This window comes from Equus asinus, chromosome 2, assembly GCF_041296235.1.
Source record: "Equus asinus isolate D_3611 breed Donkey chromosome 2, EquAss-T2T_v2, whole genome shotgun sequence".
NCBI lineage: Eukaryota > Metazoa > Chordata > Mammalia > Perissodactyla > Equidae > Equus > Equus asinus.
Genome location: NC_091791.1, coordinates 151,756,415 through 151,777,029, shown reverse-complemented (window position 1 = coordinate 151,777,029; position 20,615 = coordinate 151,756,415). Strand labels below are relative to the sequence as shown.

At 35.6% G+C, this 20,615-nt stretch overlaps 1 protein-coding gene across 3 annotated transcripts in view; it reads left to right on the top strand.

The window, feature by feature from the left end:
- Positions 1–20,615, top strand: part of CTDSPL2 (CTD small phosphatase like 2) — an 89,493-nt gene that overhangs the window by 24,319 nt on the left and 44,559 nt on the right. For all 3 annotated transcript variants that reach the window (XM_014847080.3, XM_070504495.1, XM_070504494.1), the window contains exon 2: positions 4,201–4,410. In XM_014847080.3, the coding sequence (XP_014702566.2) occupies positions 4,225–4,410 (186 nt within the window). In that variant the 5' untranslated portion in view covers positions 4,201–4,224. The remainder of the gene's footprint in view (positions 1–4,200; positions 4,411–20,615) is intronic.

Genomic DNA, 20,615 nt, shown 5'->3' with positions numbered 1-20,615 from the left:
TTGATAAAATTCACTGGTGAAGCCCCTCTGGTCCTGGACTTTTCTATGGGAAGTTTTGTTTGATTGTTAAGTCAATCTCTTTACTTGTTATGAGTCTTTTAGATTTTCTGTTTTTTTTCCTTGAGTCCATTTTAGTTGTGTCTTTCCAGAAATTCATCCAGTTCATGTAGGTTATCTAATTTGTTGGTGTACAGTTGTTCATAGTATTCTCTTGTAATCCTTCTTATTTCTGTAAGGTTGGTATTAATGTCCCTTCTTTCATTCTTGATTTTAGTAGGTTGAGTCCTCTCTTGTTTTCTTCTTGGCTGGTGTAACTAAAGGCTTGTTAGTTTTGTTTATCCTTTCAAAGATCCAACTTTTGGCTTTGTTGACTCTTCTGTTTTTTGTTTTTTTAATTATCTATTTGATATATTTCTGCTCTATTCTTTATTATTTCCTTCCTTCTGCTTACTTTAGATTTAGTTTATTTTTCTCTTTCTAGTTTCTTAAGGTGGAAGGTTTGTTACTGAATTTAGGTCTTCTTCTTTTAATATAAGCATTTACAGCTATAAATTGCCCTTTGAGCACTGCTTTCAGGGCATCCTGTAAGTTTTGTTATGTTGTGTTTTTGTTCTCATTCATCTCGAATTATTTTCTGATTCCCCTTGTGGTTTCTTCTTTGACACAGTGGTTATTTAGGAGTTTGCTGTTTAATTTCTGCATATTTGTTAATTTCTCAAATTTCCTGCCTGTCATTTCTAATTTCATTCCACTGTGGCTTGAGACCATATACTTGTATGATTTCAATCCTTACAAATTTATTGGGACTTGTTTTGTGTCCTAACATGTAGTCTGTCTTGGAGAATGCTCCATGTGTAAGTTGAGAAGAATATATATTCTGCTCTTGGGTGGAGTGTTCTGTATATGTCTCTCAGGTCTAGAGAATTGTTCAGGTCTTCTATTTCATTGTTGGTCTTTTGCCTAGCTGTTCTATCTGTTATTGAAAGTTGGATATTGAAGTCTCCAACTATTATTGTTGAATTGCTTGTTTTTCACTTTTTACTCGATATATTTTGGGACTCTGTTATTAGGTGCATATGTGTTTATAATTTCCCTCTAAGCACTGCTTATTACATCCCAGAAATTTTGATGTGGCCTGTTTTTATTTTCCAGTTCAAAATATTTTGTATTTCTCTTGTGATTTCTTTTTTGACTCTTGATTTATTTATAAATATATATTTTAATTTCTAAGTGTTTGGTCCTTTTTAGGGTTTTCTGTTTTTGATTTATAATTGTCAGATTACATGCTTTGTAAGCTTTTAGTCTTGAAGTTTATTGAGACTTGTTTTATGGCTCAGTGTATCATCTATCCTGGAGAGCATTCCATGTGAGATTGAAAAGTATGTGTTTTCCTCATCTGTTGTACGAGTGGTCAGTTTTGAAGTTTCATAAGTGCTTGACTGCTCCAGCCCTTTTGGACGTATTAAGTACACCTTTTACAACTCACTATTGGAGTGGACAAAAACCCTCTACATTTCAGCTTTGTTCTTTAAATGCTTTTTCTTTCCGGTGAGTACTCACTGGTTGTTTTTGAATTCTGAGGATCTTTCTCCTAAGTTTTCCCAGAACCTTCTTCACTCTCTCCTTGCAAAGTGATCTAGCGTTTTGTATATACACTGTGAAAACTATTTATACTTACCTGCTAGACTTTTTGATTCTCATGGGCTGAGATTATTGTTTTCCTCCTTTCATTACCATTATGGTACCAAGTGACCAGTAAGTATTTAAGTTTTAATGAGCTGAACCTCATGAGACTGGATTACCTGTAAGTCTTTAGACTTTTAAGACCTACTTTACTTTATGTCACTGTGTTATTTCATAAAATTTTATAATTCCAATTTAATGATTCAAAGTTTAAGATAGGTTCATCCTTAGGTATTTTTGAAAAGACTTAAAAAATTTACAAGGGCTGGCCCCGTGGCCTAGTGGTTAAGTTCGGCGTGCTCTGTTTTGGCAGCCTGGGTTTGGTTCCTGGATGCAGACTACACCACTTGTTGGCAGCCATGCTGTGGCAGCAACCCACGTACAAAATAGAGGACTGTTGGCACAGATGTCAGGTCAGAGCCAATCTTTCTCAAGCAAAAAGAGGAAGATTGGCAATGGATGTTCATTCAGGGTGAATCTTCCTCAGCAAAAAATCCCCAAAACACAATTATAGAAATTGATTAAAAACAACTTTCTTTTTGAAGAATTCTCCCATGTATTTGCTATATGAGAATTTTCGTTTTCTAAGGAGTGCTATGCTGAAGCAAAAGGAATTAAGACAAAACTTATACACTGTTAATAGGATTATTAAGTCAGTAATACAGTCTTGAATGATAAATCCCTTTAGAAGTTAACATTGACTTCAGGAGAAAAGGCAATATTTATTTTATTTGGGGATGGCAAGTTAAAACTGAGCACCATTGGTGGTCGGAAAGAAAATGTTATTTGGAAAGATTTTGGGACTCCTCTGGTGAATCCTTTCAGTTTGGATTTTTGTTGTTCTTTTTTTTTTCTTTAAATATTGGTGCCTGAGCCACATCTGTTGCCAGTCTTCCTTTCTTCTTCTTCTTCTGCTCCCCAAAGACCCCCAGTGCATAGTTAGATATTCTAGTTGTAAGTCCTTCTGGTTGTGCTGTGTGGGTTACCACGTCAGCATGGCTTGATGAGTGGTAGTAGGTCTACACCCAGGATCCGAACAGGCAAAGCCATGGATTGCCGAGGTGGAGTGTACGCACTTAACCACTTGGCCATGGGGCCAGCTCCTGAGTTTGTATTTTTTTGTTGAAGTAGATTATATATATGTATATATGTGTGTGTGTGTGTATATATATATATATTTTTAAAAGGCTTCTAATGTTTTTTCTGTGACTGTTATGTTGAGTTAGTAAATAACTTCTTAAGCTTCCTAATTGGTCAGTGAAGACCCTATCCTTTGCCAGGAATTTCTGCACCTTTAGGAGTTTAGAGTGCTTAAATGGATTTAGACTTCTCTGTGAATGCATTCAGTGTTGTGAACGGCTATATTGTCCTCTACACTTCATAGGCTCTTCTAACTCCTTTTTCATTTTCAGCTTCAAGATGGTAAGATGAATGTATTCTTTATACAGGTGAAAAAAAACACAGTTAAATGACTATAGCTTAACTATTATTGAAGTAGGATTAGAATTCATATCTCTTAATTCTTAGTAGTTTTTGTATTCTGTTTCACAAATTCTAGTTCAGGGTATATGTTCTTTACTTCTAAGTCTTGGGACAGTTTTACCAGCCATTAATTTTCTCGTGCATAAAATGAGAGAGTTCAAGTAGATTGCCTCATATTTTCTTTCTGATGTGAGCTTAGTTTTTTTTTTCTTTTTGGGCAAGATTAGCCTGCAGCTAACATCTGCTGCCAATCCTCTTTTTGCTGAGGAAGACTGGCCCTGAGCTAACATTCGTGCCCATCTTCCTTTACTTTATATGTGGGATGCCTACCACAGCATGGCTTACCAAGCGGTGCCATGTCTGCACCTGGGATCTGAACCGGTGAATCCTGGGCTGCCAAAGCAGAATGTGCGCACTTAACTGCTGCACCACCGGGCCAGCCCCTGAATTTAGTTTTTAAAGTATCATTATATATAGTAAGATTGATTCCCACAAAATGATCCAACTGCTCTTGTTACACTTGTATGATTGTTGATTATTAAAATCATGCTCATGGAATTAATCCATTCGTTGACTGAGGGTTTTTTCCACTGTATTGTGAGCTCCAGAGGGCAAAAACCTTCCCTATCTTATATATATTATATCTTGTTTATTGTTTGCTAGGTGCTCACTTAGCCCAGTGCTGGCTCAAATGTGGTCAAATAAATATTTGCTGAATGAATGATTAAATAAGTGATTAATGTCAGCATGAGTGGAGGCAGCATAGTGCTGTGGAAAGGGAATGAACACTCTTTGGTGTTACTCTTACTTTGTTAGATCATAGGATATAGTATTTCAGAAGTTGTTAGGAAGGTTTCTTCGGATAATGTATATAAAGTTCAGAGCACAATGCCTTTCACTTAAAAATGTTAGTTTCCTATTTCAGTCTTGTGGAGACCTGGACTTTTTTTAAACCAAGAGATTTTTACTGTATAAGCTGAGCACGTATGGATACACTGGGCCTAGTTAATAACCCTTGTTATTTTTCTGTTATAGTTTTACATGTGGCACCCATAAAAGATGAGGCTGAGAACACGGAAAGCTTCTCAGCAATCAAATCAAATCCCAACACAACGCACTGCCAGAGCAAAGAGGAAATATTCAGAAGTTGATGATAGCCTGCCTTCAGGAGGGGAAAAACCACCGAAGAATGAAACTGGCCTGTTGTCTTCAATTAAAAAATTCATTAAAGGAAGCACAACCAAGGTAATAGTTTTAGTACCTTGTACTTATGTCATTAAAAGTGAAGTTTAGGTTGTTTTCTTTAAGCATATAAAGATGAGAAGTCTAATATTGCCAGAGCGTATTGAGAATGTCTATATTTTGATGTTATTTTAAGAGAATTAACTTGAAAAATATTTAGTGACCATTCACGAAAACCTTATTTATTCTACTTAATTGATACACACTTAGCCTTTTGTTTTTTCAGCATGGTATTATGGGAAAAAAGAAATTTTTCCTTATTCTTTTACTTGAATTGTTTCTTTTACTTCCTTTTTTTTCGTTTCACAGAAAAGTTAAAGTTTCTTGTCAATAATACATTGTCTAATTAGGGAGGTGATTTATCTGTCTGCATTTAACATTTGTACAATGAAAATGTATTACTTCATTAAAGAGAAAAGAAAGTTATTAAAGAAATAGTGGATACGGACCAGGAGTTGTATCCTCCAGATTCGTACTCTGGACCAACTTGAGTGACCTTAGGAAAGTTATTTACCCCTCTAAGCCTCAGGAAAACAGTAAAATGGGACTAATACCAACTGCTTTGTCTACCTCAGAGTTGTTTTTAGATCAGATGGCAAACAAGTGGAAAAGCAGTTTGAGAAATTTTAATGCACTCTATACATGGATACTGTTATTCATTGTATGTAGATTTTATCACTTTACTAATCTTGTGTTCTTTCTTGGGATTATTATATATATAATAAAATTTTCATTATATAAGTTTCTTACTTAGATAAGTAGAAAAATAAATCACTGTGGTGACCTGTTGATAGTGGTAGATTTTGTCATCCTAGAACTAACAAAGTCTAGTTAATGGGAACCATTGGCCAAGATTTAGAAGTATTCTGTGTTTGTAGAGTTTTTCTTTTTGTTTGGTGATTTTATTTTGTTTTGTTTTCCTAATAATATAGGTAAAATTTCTTTTGTTAATTCTAAATAATTAGAATTTTTAAAAAGTTTCTTTGAGTTAATTTCTATAAACCTAGTAGTGTTCTAGTGTTACTGTATAGCAAAGATCTAATTCCTTCTAGAAACATGAATTCTTGAATCTGTAAATTCCTGATGGGTCGTCATCAGCTGCTGTTGATGGGAATATTACAATGTGTTAGTTCATTCTCTGAAAAACTCTAAATATTGTGAAGTTCTTTGTCATCTTAAGGAAAATATATCTACCCTTTACTTTCTCTCTCTCTTTTTTTTTTTTTTTTTGCATATGCAAGTGCAAACCCTTCATTACTGTGTAGCCTAAATATTTCTTGTTTTCATTATATGACAGTATATCCAGATCAGATATACAGATCACCATCTTGGTCGCCCTTTTCTGTTGTTCACAAAAGGTAACAACCAGAAGTGAAGACAGGTTTTTCCTATGTCCTCTAACTTCTGTTCATATTTACTTCCTTTGATTTGGACATTTTTCTATCAGTGTGGTGGTATATTATATCATCTATCATGTTTTTTTTTTTTTATCCTTTAGTAGTTAGATCCATCTTTGTTGGTCAGCAGTCTTTTTCCCATGTCAACTAAAACACTCAGGGTTTTTATGAAATTGCTGTCAAGTTCCTTTCTTTTGAAAACCAAAATCTAGGATTTTTCATTAATTCTTACTTACTCAAAGATGTTAAATAGGATAGGGCCACTAGAAAGCTGTTTGCACACTGTCTTATTCATTAATTAATATTTTGGGGCAAAATTTTTCCTGCAGCTACAAATTCATTTAATCATCTTGTTATTCATCCCAGATTTCTTTGTTATATTCTGTAAGATTATGAAAATTAGTATTCATTTGAATGTCTTACTGAAATCAAGGTACACTGTTGCTTTTCCTAGTGTACTAACTCTGTGTTAGGAGTAAATTAAAAGGTTAGTTTGTCATTTATTATTCCTAATGAGCTTATTTCTAATTGTTATTTCTTATCTACATTTGTCATTAAACCACATTCTTGATAATATATTCTAAAATTTTATTAAGTATCTATACAATGCTTGTTTATGTTTAGTATCTTAAATACAACATCATCATCTTTTTCAAAATTTGGGTAGGGGTTGGCACTTAATGTTTTTTAATGTCTGTTAGGTGCTTTATATCCAGTATCTCCTTAGTCATCTCCTTAACTATCTTTTGATATTTTATAGAAGAGAAAAAATGAGGTTTGGTGAATTTAGGTAACTTGTACAATGTCAATAACAGCAAGAATAATTATAAGAAATAGCTTGCCCCATAGAGAACAAGTACAACAATTACTAACAGTTACTGAGCAGTTACAGTGTGCTGTGCAGTGTTCTAGTGCTTTAAGTGTAATAAATCCTTTAAGCCTTACAAACCGTATGAAGTAGGTGCTGTCTTCTCTGTATTACAGATGAGGAAACAGAGGCACAGGGAGGTTAAGTAACTCATGTAGGGTTACTTAGCTTTAAGTAGCAACACTGATATTGGAACCTGGATAGCCTGATTTCAGAGCTTCCACTCCTCTGCACTACTCCATCTCCAATGAGCGACAGTGCTGGGATTTAAACCCAGGTACATTTGACTCTGATCCCTGTGCTTTTTCTCCTGTATCATTTGGTCTCAGAGTAGCTGGATATTGTCTTTATAGTATCATCTATCTTGTGTAAAGATTGAAATGTATTATTTTTTTTCCTCTCCCCAAAGCCCCAGTATGTAGTTATGTGTCCTAGTTGTAGGTCATTCTAGTTCTTCTATGTGGGATGCCGCCACAGCATGGCTTGATGAACAGTGTCTGTAGGTCTGCACCCAGGATCTGAACCGGCAAACCCCAGGCTACCACAGTGGAGCATGTGAACTTAACCACTCAGCCATGAGGCCGGCCCTGAAAATTATTCTTGATGAAAGTAAATGAAAGTTGAGTCTTCCTATGCTACCTGCTTTGTCATTTATTTATATTCTATCATCAGCTCAAAGCTTGAAGCTTGTTCTTAACTGTAAGAAACTTTTTCCCCTAGTGTGTTTTACATATATCATTATCCTCTGTCTTGAGTCTTTCTGACTGGATGATAGGATGCTTCTCTTATTTCTACAAGTGTCCTTTTCAAAACCAAGTTAATTAGACAACTCCCTGTGCTGCCACTTTGGTTTCTCTGATACCTTTCCTTCTTCTTTTCTTTTGGACTTTTGAAGCTTTGTGGCTAGAATTGAACTTTTTAGTCTAGCTTTTTTTTTTTCTTCTGTTGCCAATCTTCCTTTTTTTTTTTCTGCTTTATCTCCCAAAACGCCCCCGTACACAGTTGTATATCTTAGTTGCATGTCCTTCTGGTTGTGGGATGTGGGACGCCGCCTCAACGTGGCCTGACAAGCAGTGCCATGTCCACGCCCAGGATCCGAACCCTGAGCTGCCGCAGTGGAGCGTGCGAACTTAACCACTTGGCCACGGAGCCGGCCCCTAGCTTTCTTTTTTGAGCTATGGTCCCTTCTAAGGTATCTGACATTGCTTTCATGCCTGTCTCATGAGTCTGGACTTTTGAAACTTGCTCTCCTCATATCAGCCTACTTTTTTGCTCTTCTTTTACTTTTATGGTTTCTAGGACCAATGGCTACTGGTGTTCCTTGCCAGTTTATTATCACTGATCAATTTTTATATTTAATAACAAGTTTTAATCTGTATTCTAGTCCTAACTTTGCATAAATTAGCCATGAGACTGGGTAATCTAAACATAGGTTGTTCATTTATGAATATAAGCGTGTGTATTAGTTTTCTAGGTCTGCCATAACAAAATACCACAGACTGGGTGGCTTAAACAGCAGAAGTTTATTTTCTCACAGTTCTGGAAGCTAGAAGTCCAAGATCAAGGTGTTGGCAGGTTGGTTTCTTCAGAGACCTCTCTCCTTGATTTACAGATGATTGCCTTCTTGCTGTGTCCTCACGTGGTTGCCCCTTGGTTTGTGTGTTGTCTGTGTCATAAACTCCTCTTCTTGTAAGGACACTAGTCCCTATTTGGATTAGGGCCCACCCTAATGACCCCATTTTAACTTAATTACCTCTTTAAAGGCCCTATCTCCAAATATAGTTACATTCTGAGGTTCTGGGGGTTAGGGCTTCAAAATATGAATTTTGGGGGACCAATTTTGCCCATACAGGGTGAATTAAGTCTCTAGTTTCTTTCAAATCCAGATTTTATGATTCAAAGACTTATCCCTTCTCTGATTTCAGAATTAGGAAATTTTCAGCAAGAGCACTCAGGAATTGCTCACATGCAGCCTTTCTGCTTTTAGCATGGTGAGATTTCTGATGTATATTTGAAGTGAAGCCCTCACAACTAAAATATATTTGCTTTATACTAGGAGTCTCTGTACACCTTTCTAAATAGGTGGTTTCTAGAGTTTTCCCATAACAAAAATGATCTTTTCCTCTGTTCTTACCTAAATACTCTTATTCTTTCATAGCTAAGGGTCATCAATTTTGATATGGTTATAATTCTAATAGTGAAATCCTTTACCTGCTATATTAAATCACTGTTTTTAGATCGTTTAACTCTGAAAGAAAGAAGTATAGCTTATACTACATTCATACATATGAAGCAAAACTCACCCTTAGTATATTTGATGTGCTCTGAATTTTTTCTATTCTCTTGTTTCTTATTCTCCTTTTAAAGGTGATCTTAATACTTGAAATTGATTTCGTGATCCACTGAGGGGTTGTGCCCCTTAGTTTGAAAACCTGGTTAGATGAAAACTTTGTTCTAACTCTTTAATCTTTGTATTACCAAGCTTCATAGGTTGTTTTTGGGAGTTTTCTTCCTTTCTACCAGAGTTAATCCCACTTGTTCATGTAAGCAAATCTCTCTAGATGTGTTCTTTAACAACTAGATTAGTGAAGTAATTTACTTTTTATTATGGAATGAAAAAAATTGGAAGCTCACACTGACTGGTTGAATTTAATGGAGGAAAAGATAATTTGTTTTAAGATTCATTCATATTCATATTCTCTCTCTCTCTTTCTCCTTCCCTCCCTTTATATAAATGCACACACAAACCTACAAATATGCATCTGTTCATCTATTTCTGTGCTCTGCTGAACATGGGCACTTAGCAACCAGACTTTCGTTTCTAAATACTATCTTCCACTAAAAGGAACTAGGGCTCCTTGAAGAAATGTCTCATTCTAGGGCTTTGGTAGTAAAATTATATCCTCTGGAATGAAATAACTCATGAGACTATAATACACAGATAAATAAATAAATGAAGGAAGGAAGGAAGGAGAAGTTTTTCCCTCTCTTCCCCACCCCTCATGGATCCAGTTAGTCAACATTTGTTAAAGAGACTTTACTTTCCACGTTAGATTAATTGATATCTCGCTTGAAAGTCAGACTATATATGTGTGGATCTGTTTCTGGAATGTACAGGCATACCTCGTTTTATTGCACTTCACTTTTTTGCGCTTCGCAGATTTTGCGTTTTTTGCAAGACCCTCCGGCAACAAAAAGATGATGACTCACTGAAGGCTCAGATGATGCTTAGCATGTTTTAGCAATAAAGTATTTTTTAAGTAAGGTATGTATGTTATTTTTTAGACATAATGTTTTTTCACACTTAATAGACCTACAGTATAGTGTAAACATGACTTTATGCATTGGGAAACCAAAAAATGTATGTGACTCGCTTCATTCGATATTCACTTTATTGTGGTTGTCTGGAACCAAACCTGCAATATTTCCAAGGTATGCCTGTATTCTTTTCCATTGATAGGTATATCTATCTTTAGACCTGTACTATACTGTCTTTATTACTGTAACTTTTATAGTGAGTCTTGAGATGAGACAGTATAAGTCCTCCAACTTTGTTCTTTTTCAAGTTTATTATTTTAGATCCTTTATAGTTAGATGTAAATTTTCGACTTAGCTTCTCTATTTCTCAAAAAAAGTCTACTGGAATTATAATAGAAATTGCAGGGAATATGTGGATCATTTAGTGAGAATGGACATCCTGACAATATTGAGCCTGCCAATTCATGATCATATCTCTCATTAATTTAGGTGTTTTGAATTTCTCCCAGTAATGAAGAGATTTTGCACAACTTTCATTAGTTTTATTCCTAGATAATTGGTGTTTTATGATGTGTTTTAGATGGTATGCATTTAAAAGTTTTACTTTCTAGTTGTTTGTTGCTGATATATGTAAATATAATTTGTTTTTCTATGTTGACCTGGTACTATGTGCAATTGCTAAATTCAATTAATAAATCTGGTCTTTTGTTAAGGTTTCATACAGTTTTACACATATATAATTATATCATATACCGGATAGTGACAGTTTTACTTACTTTCCTGATCTCTAGGCCTTTTATTTCTTTTTCTTCACTTACTGCATTGGTTAGAACCTCTAGTACAACGTTCAGTAGAAGTGGTGAGAGCAAACACCTTGTCTTGTTACTGATGTTAGTGGAGAAGAGTTTGTTTACCATTAGGTATGAAGTTAGCTAAATGTTTTCCATGATTATCTTTTATCAGTTTGAGGAAGATCTCTTTCACTTCTGGTTTGCTAAAAGTTTTTATCATGTTGTGGAGTTTTGTCAAAGATTCTTGTGCATCTATTGAGATGGCCTTCAGATTTTCCTCTTTTGTTCTTTTAATATGGAGTAGTACATACATTTTTTTGAATGGAAAACAAAACTTGTATTGCTGAATTTAATTTGTTCGTTTGTTTTTGTTTGTTTTGTTTTTGTTTTTTAAGGATTTGTATGTCTATGTTCATGAGAGTTTTGGTCTTTAGTTGTCTTGATTTGTAATACTTTCAGATTTTGGGATCGGGATTATGCTGGTATCATAAAACAAGTCAAGAACTGTTTCCTCTGCTTCTCTTTTCTGAAAGAACTTGTGTTAGCTTAGTATTATTTCATTCTTAAATAATTAGTAGAATTCATTGGTGAATTCTGGAGTGGGATTTCTGGAATGTGACTGGAATTTTCTTTGTGGGGTAGCTTTTATTGTAAATTTGATTTCTTTAATATATTTGGGGTTGTTTAGCTTTCCTATTTCTTGTTTCAGTTTTGGTCATAAGTATTTTCAAGGAGTTTGCACATTCATCTAAGTTTTTGAATTATTTGGTGTGAAGTTTTTGCAATATTTCTGTATTAACTAATAATATTTGTAGGATCTATAATGATGTTCCTCTTTTCATTCCTGATGTGGATAATTTATGATTCATCTTTGTTTTGATCTTTCTTGCTAGAGCTTTATCACTTTCATTACTCTTTCAAAGAACCAACATCTGTCTTTGTTTTTCTCTTTCCTTCCTGTTTTCTATTTAATTGAATTCTACTTGTTATTTTTAATACTTTTTTTCTACTTTCTGTTTGATTTACTTTTCTAGCTTCTAGAAGTGGGAGCTCAGATTAGAGATCAGTAAACTTTTTCTGTAAATATTTCAGATAAGAAATATTTTAGGCTTTGCGAACTGTGTTGTCTCTATGGCAGGTACTATTTAACTCTTTTATTGTAGACAATATATAAGTGAATGAGCATGGCTTTGGACACTTCCGTTTGAATTTCATATAATTTTAACGTGTCATGAAATATTGTCGTTCCTTTGATTCCCCTCCCCCCCAGCCATTTAGAAAATATAAAAACTGTTTTCAGCTTGCTGGTCGTATGAAAACAGTGGGTGTGCTGGATTTGCCTTTTGGACTGTAGTTTGCCAGCCTGTTGCTTAGATCATAGATAATACACCTTGTTTTTTTTCCAATGCAAGTATTTAAAGCTGTGAATTTCAAAGTACTGCTTTCCCACACATTCTGATTATATTTTTATTACTTTATTTTCTTTGTGATTTGTTCTTTGACCCATGAATTATTTAGAAATGCGTTATTTAATTTCCAGCTATTTGGGCATTTCTTAGATATCTTCTAATTGTTGGTTTCTAATTTAATATCATTGTGATCCAGAAATATACTCTGTATGATTTCATTTCTTTGGTGTTTTTTGATACGTTCTAGCATATAGTGTGTCTTGGTGAATGTCCCAAGTGTATTTGAAAAAAAATATGTATTTTAGAATTGTTTACTGCAGTATTCTATAAATATGAAATAGGTCAGGTTGATTGATAATATTCTAATCTTTTATATCCTTTTTTAATTGAGATGATAATAGTTTATAACATTGTGAAATTTCAGTTGTACATTATCTTTTGTTGGTCACCATATATATGTGCCCTTCACCCCTTGTGGCCCACCCACCAATCTGCTTCCCCTCTGGTAACCACTAAACTGTTCTCTTTGTCCATGTGTTAGTTTGTCTCCCACATATGAGTGAAGTCATACAGTGTTTGTCTTTCTCTGCCTGGCTAATTTCACTTAACATAATACCCTCCAGGTCCATCCATGTTGTTGTGAGTGGGACCATTTTCTCATGGCTGAATAGTATCCCATTGTATATATACAGCACATGTTTTTTATCCAAACAGCAGTCTATGGGCGCTTGGGTTGCTTACATATCTTGGCTATAATGAATAATGCTGCAATGAACATAGGGGTGTGTAAGTCTCTTTGAGTTGTTGATTTCAAGTTCTCTGGTTAAATGTGCAGTAGCAGGATAGCTGGGTCATAATGGTATTTCTATTTTTAAGTTTTGAGAAATCTCCATATTGTTGTCCATAGTGGCTGCATTAGTTTGCATTCCCACCAGCAGTGTATGAGGGTTCTCTTTTCTCCACATCCTCTCCAACATTTGTTGTTTTTTGTCTTGGTGATTGGAGCCATTCTAACAAGTGTAAGGTGATATCTTAGTGTAGTTTTGATTTGCATTGCCCTGATGATTAATGATGTTGCCCATCTTTTCATGTGCGTATTGGCCATCTGTGTATCTTCTTTAGAAAAATGTCTGTTCATATCCTCTGCCCATTTTTCCATCAGGTTGTTTGTTTTTCTGTGGTTGAGTTGTGTGAATTCTTTATATATTTTGCAGATTAATCCCTTGTTGGATATATAATTTTCAAATGTTTTCTCCCAGTTGGTGGGTTGTCTTTTCATTTTGTTCCTGGTTTCCGTTGCCTTGCAGAAGCTCTTTACTCTGATGAAGTCCCACTTGTTTATGTTTTCTTGTATTTCCCTTGCCTGAGTAGACATGGTACTTGAAAAGATCCTTTTAAGGCCAGCTTCAAGGAATGTACTGCCTATGTTTTCTTTTAGGGATTTTATGGTTTCACATCTTACCTTCACGTCTTCAATCCATTTTGAGTTAATTTTTGTATATAGTGAAAGATAATGGTCTACTTTCATTGTCTTGTATGTGGCTGTCCAGTTTTCCCACCACCATTTATTAAAGAGACTTTTCTTTCTCCATTGTATGTTCTTAGCTCCTTTGTTGAAGGTTAGCTGTCTGTAAGTGTGTGGTTTTAGTTTTGGGTCTTCAGTTCTGTGTTGTGTGTATTGTGTGTGTTGAGAGTAAGGTGATATCTTAGTGTAGTTTTGATTTGCATTGCCCTGATGATTAATGATGTTGATGCATTGATTTATGTGCCTGTTTTTGTATCAGTACCATCCTATTTTGATTACTATAGCTTCCTTGGTTTCCAGGAGGTTGAATATTTTCCCACATTTATTTACTAATTGTGATTTTTCTTTTGTGAATCATCTTTTACTCATTTTGACTATTGAGATTGGTTTTACTTCTAAAATTTAAATTTTTAATGTTCTCAGCTACAAAGCCAGCTTAAGTGGCATGGCCATCAGTGAAGATACTGTTAATAAAGTTACCAAAGGCCCAATATTCGCTATAGCTATCCACCCATCAGAAATTAGAACTTTGGTGACAGCTGGGGCCAAATCTGGGCAAGTTGGACTTTGGGATTTGGTAAGTTGTTATTAATTTTTTGAAGATATTAAAGTTTGACCGAAGCAAATAGCCTGCAAGAGAATACCCTAGAGCCATGTGTTTATAGACGTTACTTGAGATTTATAGTTTTGTGCTTTTGTGATTCCAAATATTAGAAATCTGGAAGAATTTAAATTTGCTTTCTAGAACTTTAACATTTTTAGCTTGAATATCATTAGTCATCTGGGCATAAACTAAGGCTAGGAAACTTTATTACAACTCTAAGTGTATATATGAAAAGGTCACACAAAGATCTTAGTTTCTTAATTATGTTTAAAATACAATTTCCAAGCTGAATCAAAATATCTTCCCAGGGATCTGCTTAAGATGATTCCAGTCATTTTTTCTGCATGTCTTGAGATGATCATGTGATTTTTATTCCTTATTTTGTTAATGTGGTGTATCACATTAATTGATTTGTGGATGTTGAACTATCCCTGCGTCCTTGGTATAAATCCCACTTGATCATGGTGTATGATCTTTTTAATGTATTGCTGTATTCGGTTTGCCATCTTGTTGAGGATTTTTGCATCTGTGTTCATCAGCGATATTGGCCTGTAACTTTCCTTCTTTAGGTTGTCCTTATCTAGCTTGGGGATCAGGGTGATGCTTGCCTTGTAAAATGTGTTGAGAAGTGTTCTGTCTTCTTTAACTTTTTGGAATAATTTCAGAAAGATAGATATTAAATCTTCTTTGAATCTTTGAGAGAATTCTCTAGAGAAGCCATCTGGTTCTGGACATTTATTTTTTGGGAGGTTTTGGATTACTGTTTCAATCTCTTTGCTTGTGATTTGTCTATTCCATTTCTCTATTTATTCTTGGTTCAGTTTTGGGAGGTAGTATGAGTCTGAGAATTTATCCATTCCTCTAGATTGTCCAATTTGTGGGCATATAGTTTTTCATAGTATTTTCTTATAATCCTTTGCATTGCTGTGGTATCTGTTGAAATTTCTCCTCTTTAATTTTTAATTTTATTTATTCAAGCCTCCTCTCTTTTTTCTTCTTTTTTTAAATTAGTCTTTTTTTTTCTTAAAGATTTTATTTTTTTCCTTTTTCTCCCCAAAGCCCCCCAGTACATAGTTGTATATTCTTCGTTGTAGGTCCTTCTAGTTGTGGCATGTGGGACGCTGCCTCAGCGTGGTTTGATGAGCAGTGCCATGTCCACGCCCAGGATTCGAACCAACGAAACACTGGGCCGTCTGCAGCAGAGCGCGTGAACTTAACCACTCGGCCACGGGGCCAGCCCCTATTCTGCTGTTTTTAGATGGAGTGTTCTATATATGTCTATAAAGTCCATCTAGTCCGGCTTTTCGTTTAATTCCACTATCTGCTTGTTGACTTTCTGTCTGGATGATCTATCCATTGATGTAAGTGGTGTGTTAAGGTCCCCTGCTATTATTGTGTGGTTAGTATCTCCTTTGAGGTCTGTTAATAGTTATTTTATATACTTTGGTGCTCCTTTGTTGGGTACATATATATTTATCAGTGTTATGTCTTCTTGTTGGAATGTGCCTTTTATCACTATATGCTGCCCCTCTTTGTCTCTCACTGCCTGTTTTATCTAGAAGTCTACTTTGTCTGATAGAATTATGGCAACACCTGCTTTCTTTTGTTTTTGCCATTAACTTGGAGTATCATCTTCCATCCCTTCACTCTGAGCCTGTGTTTGTCTTTAGAGCTGACATGTGTTTCCTGGAGGCAGCATATTGTTGTGTCATGTTTTTTAATGTGTCCTGCCACTCTGTGTCTTTTGATTGAAGAATCCAGTCCATTTCATTTAGAGTGATTATTGATATATGAGGGCTTACTGCTGCCGTTTTATCACCCGTTTTCTGGTTGTTATGTATTTCCTTTGTTTCTCTTCCCATGTATTTCAGACTACCAGTTCAATTTGGTAGTTCTCTATGATGGTTTTCTCTTTATTTATCATTTGTGTCTTTGTTCTGATTATTTGTTTAGTGGTTACCATGAGGTTTGTGTAAAAAATCTCATAGATAAGATAGTCCATTTTCTGATAGCCTCTTATTTCCTTGATCTAAACTGACTCCATCCCTCTCCTCTTCCCCTTCTAAGTTATTGTTGTCGCAACTTATTTCATCTTGTTTTGTGATTTTGTGGTTAAAATGATGAGATTATATTTATTTCTGATGTTTTCCTTCCATTTATCTTTAATGTTATAGTTGTTTGCTACCCTGTTCTGATAGAGGGCTGCTATTTTCTGATGTTGTCTGTCTGTCTCCTTGCTCAAGGCTTTGTAAAACCTTCCCCTTTCTGCCTGGTATGGAGGTCTTGATCATTTCTTTTAGTGGGGGGTGTGATGGCAATTAACTCTCTCACCTTTTGTTTATCTGGCAGGTTTTTATTTCTGCATCAGGTCTGATGTATTCATGGCTGAAAAAATTTTTTTTTAAATTTTTTATTGAGTTAATGATAGGTTACAATCTTGTGAAATTTCAGTTGTACATTATCGTCTGTCAGTCGTGTCGTAGGTGCAAACCTTCACCCTTTGTGCCCATCCCTTACACCCGCTTTGCCCTGGTAGCCACTAATCTGTTCTCTTTGTCCACATGCTTAAATTCCTCATATGAGTGGAGTCGTACAGAGATTGTCCTTCTCCATCTGGCTTATTTCACTTAACATAATTCCCTCAAGGTCCATCCATGTTGTTGCAAATGGGACGGTTTTGTTCTTTTTCACGGCTGAGTAGTATTCCATTATATTTTTATACCACATCTTTTTTATCCAATCATCTGTTGATGGGCACTTAAGCTGCTTCTACGTCTTGGCTATTGTAAATAGCGTTGCAGTAAACATTGGGGTGCATGGGAGTTTTGGAATTGCTGACTTCAAGCTCTTTGGATAGATACCCAGTAGTGGGATAGCTGGATCGTATGGTAGTTCTATTTTTAATTTTTTGAGGAATCTCCATACTGTTTTCCATAGTGGCTGCACCAGTTTGCATTCCCACCAGCAATGTATGAGGGTTCCTTTTTCTCCACAACCTCTCCAACGTTTGTTACTATTTGTTTTAGTTATTTTTTTCATTCTAATGGGTGTAAGATGATATCTTAGTGTAATTTTGATTTGCATTTTCCTGATGATCAGCGATGATGAGCATCTTTTCATGTGCCTATTGGCCATCCGTATATCTTCTTTGGAGAAATGTCTGTTCATGTCTCCTGCCCACTTTTTGATTGGGTTGTTTAATTTTTTGTTGTTGAGTTGTGTGAGTTCTTTATATATCATGGATATTAAGCCTTTGTCGGATGTATTACTTGCAAATATTTTTTCCCAGTTAGTGGGTTGTTTTTTTGTTTCAATCCTGTTTTCCCTTGCCTTGAAGAAGCTCTTTAGTCTGATGAAGTCTCATTTGTTTATTCTTTCTATTGTTTCCCTTCTCTGAGAAGACATGGTGTCCAAAAAGATCCTTTTAATACTGATGTCAAAGAGTGTACTGCCTACATTTTCTTCTAGAAGCCTTATGGTTTCAGGTTTCAGCTTTAGGTCTTTGATCCATTTTGAGTTTATTTTGGTGAATGGTGAAAAAGAATGGTCAATTTTCATTCTTTTTTTTTTTTAAGATTTTATTTTTTTCCTTTTTCTCCCCAAAGCCCCCCAGTACGTAGTTGTATATTCTTCGTTGTGGGTCCTTCTAGTTGTGGCATGTGGGACGCTGCCTCAGCGTGGTTTGATGAGCAGTGCCATGTCCGCGCCCAGGATTCGAACCAACGAAACACTGGGCCACCTGCAGCGGAGCGCGCGAACTTAACCACTCGGCCACGGGGCCAGCCCATCAATTTTCATTCTTTTACATGTGGCTTTCCAGTTTTCCCAGCACCAGTTGTTCAAAAGACTTTCTTTTCTCCATTGTATGCCCTTGGCTCCTTTCTGTTCCATTGATCTGTGCACCTGTTTTTGCACCAGTACCATGCTGTTTTGATTACTGTGGCTTTGTAGTATGTTTTGATGTTAGAGATTGTGATGCCTACAGCTGGGTTCTTTTTTCTCAGGTTTGCTTTAGCAATTCGGGGTCTTTTGTTGCCCCATATGAATTTTAGAATTCTTTGTTCTAATTCTGTAAAGAATGTCATTGGGATTCTGATTGGGATTGCATTGAATCTGTAGATTGCTTTAGGTAGAACAGACATTTTAACTATGTTTATTTTTCTAATCCATGTACATGGAATGTCTTTCCATCTCATTATGTTGTCATCTATTTCTTTCAGAAAAGCCCTGTAATTTTCATTGTATAGGTCTTTCACGTCCTTCGTTAAATTCACCCTGAGGTCTTTTATTCTTTTTGTTGCAATTGTGAATGGTATTGTGTTCTTGTGTTCTTTTTCTGTTAGTTCGTTATTAGAGTATAGAAATGATATTGCTTTACGTAAATTGATTTTATACCCTGCAACTTTCCTGTAGTTGTTGATTACTTCTAAAAGTTTTCCAATATATTCTTTGGGGTTTTCTATATATAAGATCATGTTGTCTGCAAACAGTGAGAGTTTCACTTCTTCCCTCCCTATTTGGAGTCCTTTTATTCTTTTTTCTTGCCTGATTGCTCTGGCCAGGACCTCCAGTACTATGTTAAATAAGAGTGGTGATAGAGGGAATCCTTGTCTTGTTCCTTTTCTCAGGGGATGGTGCTCAGTTTTTGCCCATTGAGTATGATGTTGTCTATGGGTTTGTCATATGTGGCCTTTATGATGTTGAGATAGTTCCCTTCTATCCCCATTTTGTTCAGAGTTTTTATCATAAATGGCTGTTGGATCTTGTCCAATGCTTTCTCTGCATCTATTGAGATGATCATGTGGTTTTTGTTCCTCAGTTTGTTGATGTGGTGTATCACGTTGATTGATTTGCGGATGTTGAACCATCCGTGTGTCCCTGGTATGAATCCCACTTGATCATGATGTATGATCCTTTTGATGAATTGCTGTATTCGGGTTGCCAAAATTTTGTTTAGAAGTTTTGCATCTATGTTCATCAGCGATATTGGCCTGTAGTTCTCCTTTTTCGTGCTGTCCTTGTCAGGCTTTGGTATCAGCGTGATGTTGACATCGTAGAATGTGTTATGAAGTGTTCCATCTTCCCTAATTTTTTGGAATAGCTTGAAAAGGATAGGTATTAAATCTTCGTGAAAGTTTGTTAGAATTCCCCAGGAAGGCCATCTGGTCCTGTGGTTTTATTCTTTGGGATGCTTTTGATTGCTGTTTCCATCTCTTTCCTTGTGATTGGTCTGTTCAAATCGTCTGCTTCTTCTTGAGTGAGCTTTGGTAGATTGTAGGAGTCCAAGAATTTATCCATTTCCTCTAGGTTATGAATTTTGCTGGCATATAGTTTTTTGTAGTACTCTCTTGTAATCCGTTGTATTTCTGCGGAGTCTGCTGTTGTTACGCCTTTTTCATTTCTGATTTTGCTTATTCGAGCTTTCTCTCTTTTTTTCTTTGTACGTCTGGCTAGGGGTTTGTCAATTTTGTTTATCTTCTCAAAGAACCAGTTCTTTCTTTCATTGATCCTTTCTACTGCCTTTTTTGTTTCAATAGCATTTATTTCTGCTCTGATTTTTATTATTTCTCTCCTTCTGCTTACTTTGAGCTTTGGTTGTTCTTCTTTCTCTAATTCTGTTAGGTGTAGTTTAAGATTGCTGATTTGGGGTTTTTTTTGTTTGTTAAGATGTACCTGAATTGTGATGAATTTTCCTCTTAATACAGCTTTTGCTGCATCCCATATGACTTGGTATGGCATGTTATCATTTTCGTTTGTCTCCAGGTATTTTTTGATTTCTTCTTTAATTTCTTCAATGATCCATTGCTTGTTCAATAGCATATTGTTTAGTCTCCACATCCTTCTGCCTTTCTCAGGTTTTTTCTTATAATTAATTTCTAGCTTTATAGCATTATGATTGGAGAAGATGCTCGTTATTATTTCAATTCTTTTAAATTTGTAGGGGCTTGAATGGCTACAGACAGTGGAAGAAAGAGAACTAAGAATTTAAAAAACTGAAGAAAACCTCAGAGAAATAGCTGACTCATTGAGAAAATGCAACTTAAGAATGATCGGAATTCTTGAGGGCATGGAAAAGGAAAATCTAGCAGAAAGTGTGCTCAATGAAATAGTAGAAGAGAACTTTCCAAACCTAGGGTTTGAGAGAGAAATGTGTGTGGAGGAAGCTTTCAGATCTACTAGATTTCTCAATGTAAAAAGACCTACTGCAAGGCGTATAGTTGTAAAAATGGCAAAAATGAATGACAAAGAAAGAATACTCAGGGCAGCAAGGCAGAAGAAAATAACCTACAAAGGAACCACCATCAGACTTTCAGCGATTTCTCTACAGAAACCTTACAAGTTAGGAGAGATTGGAG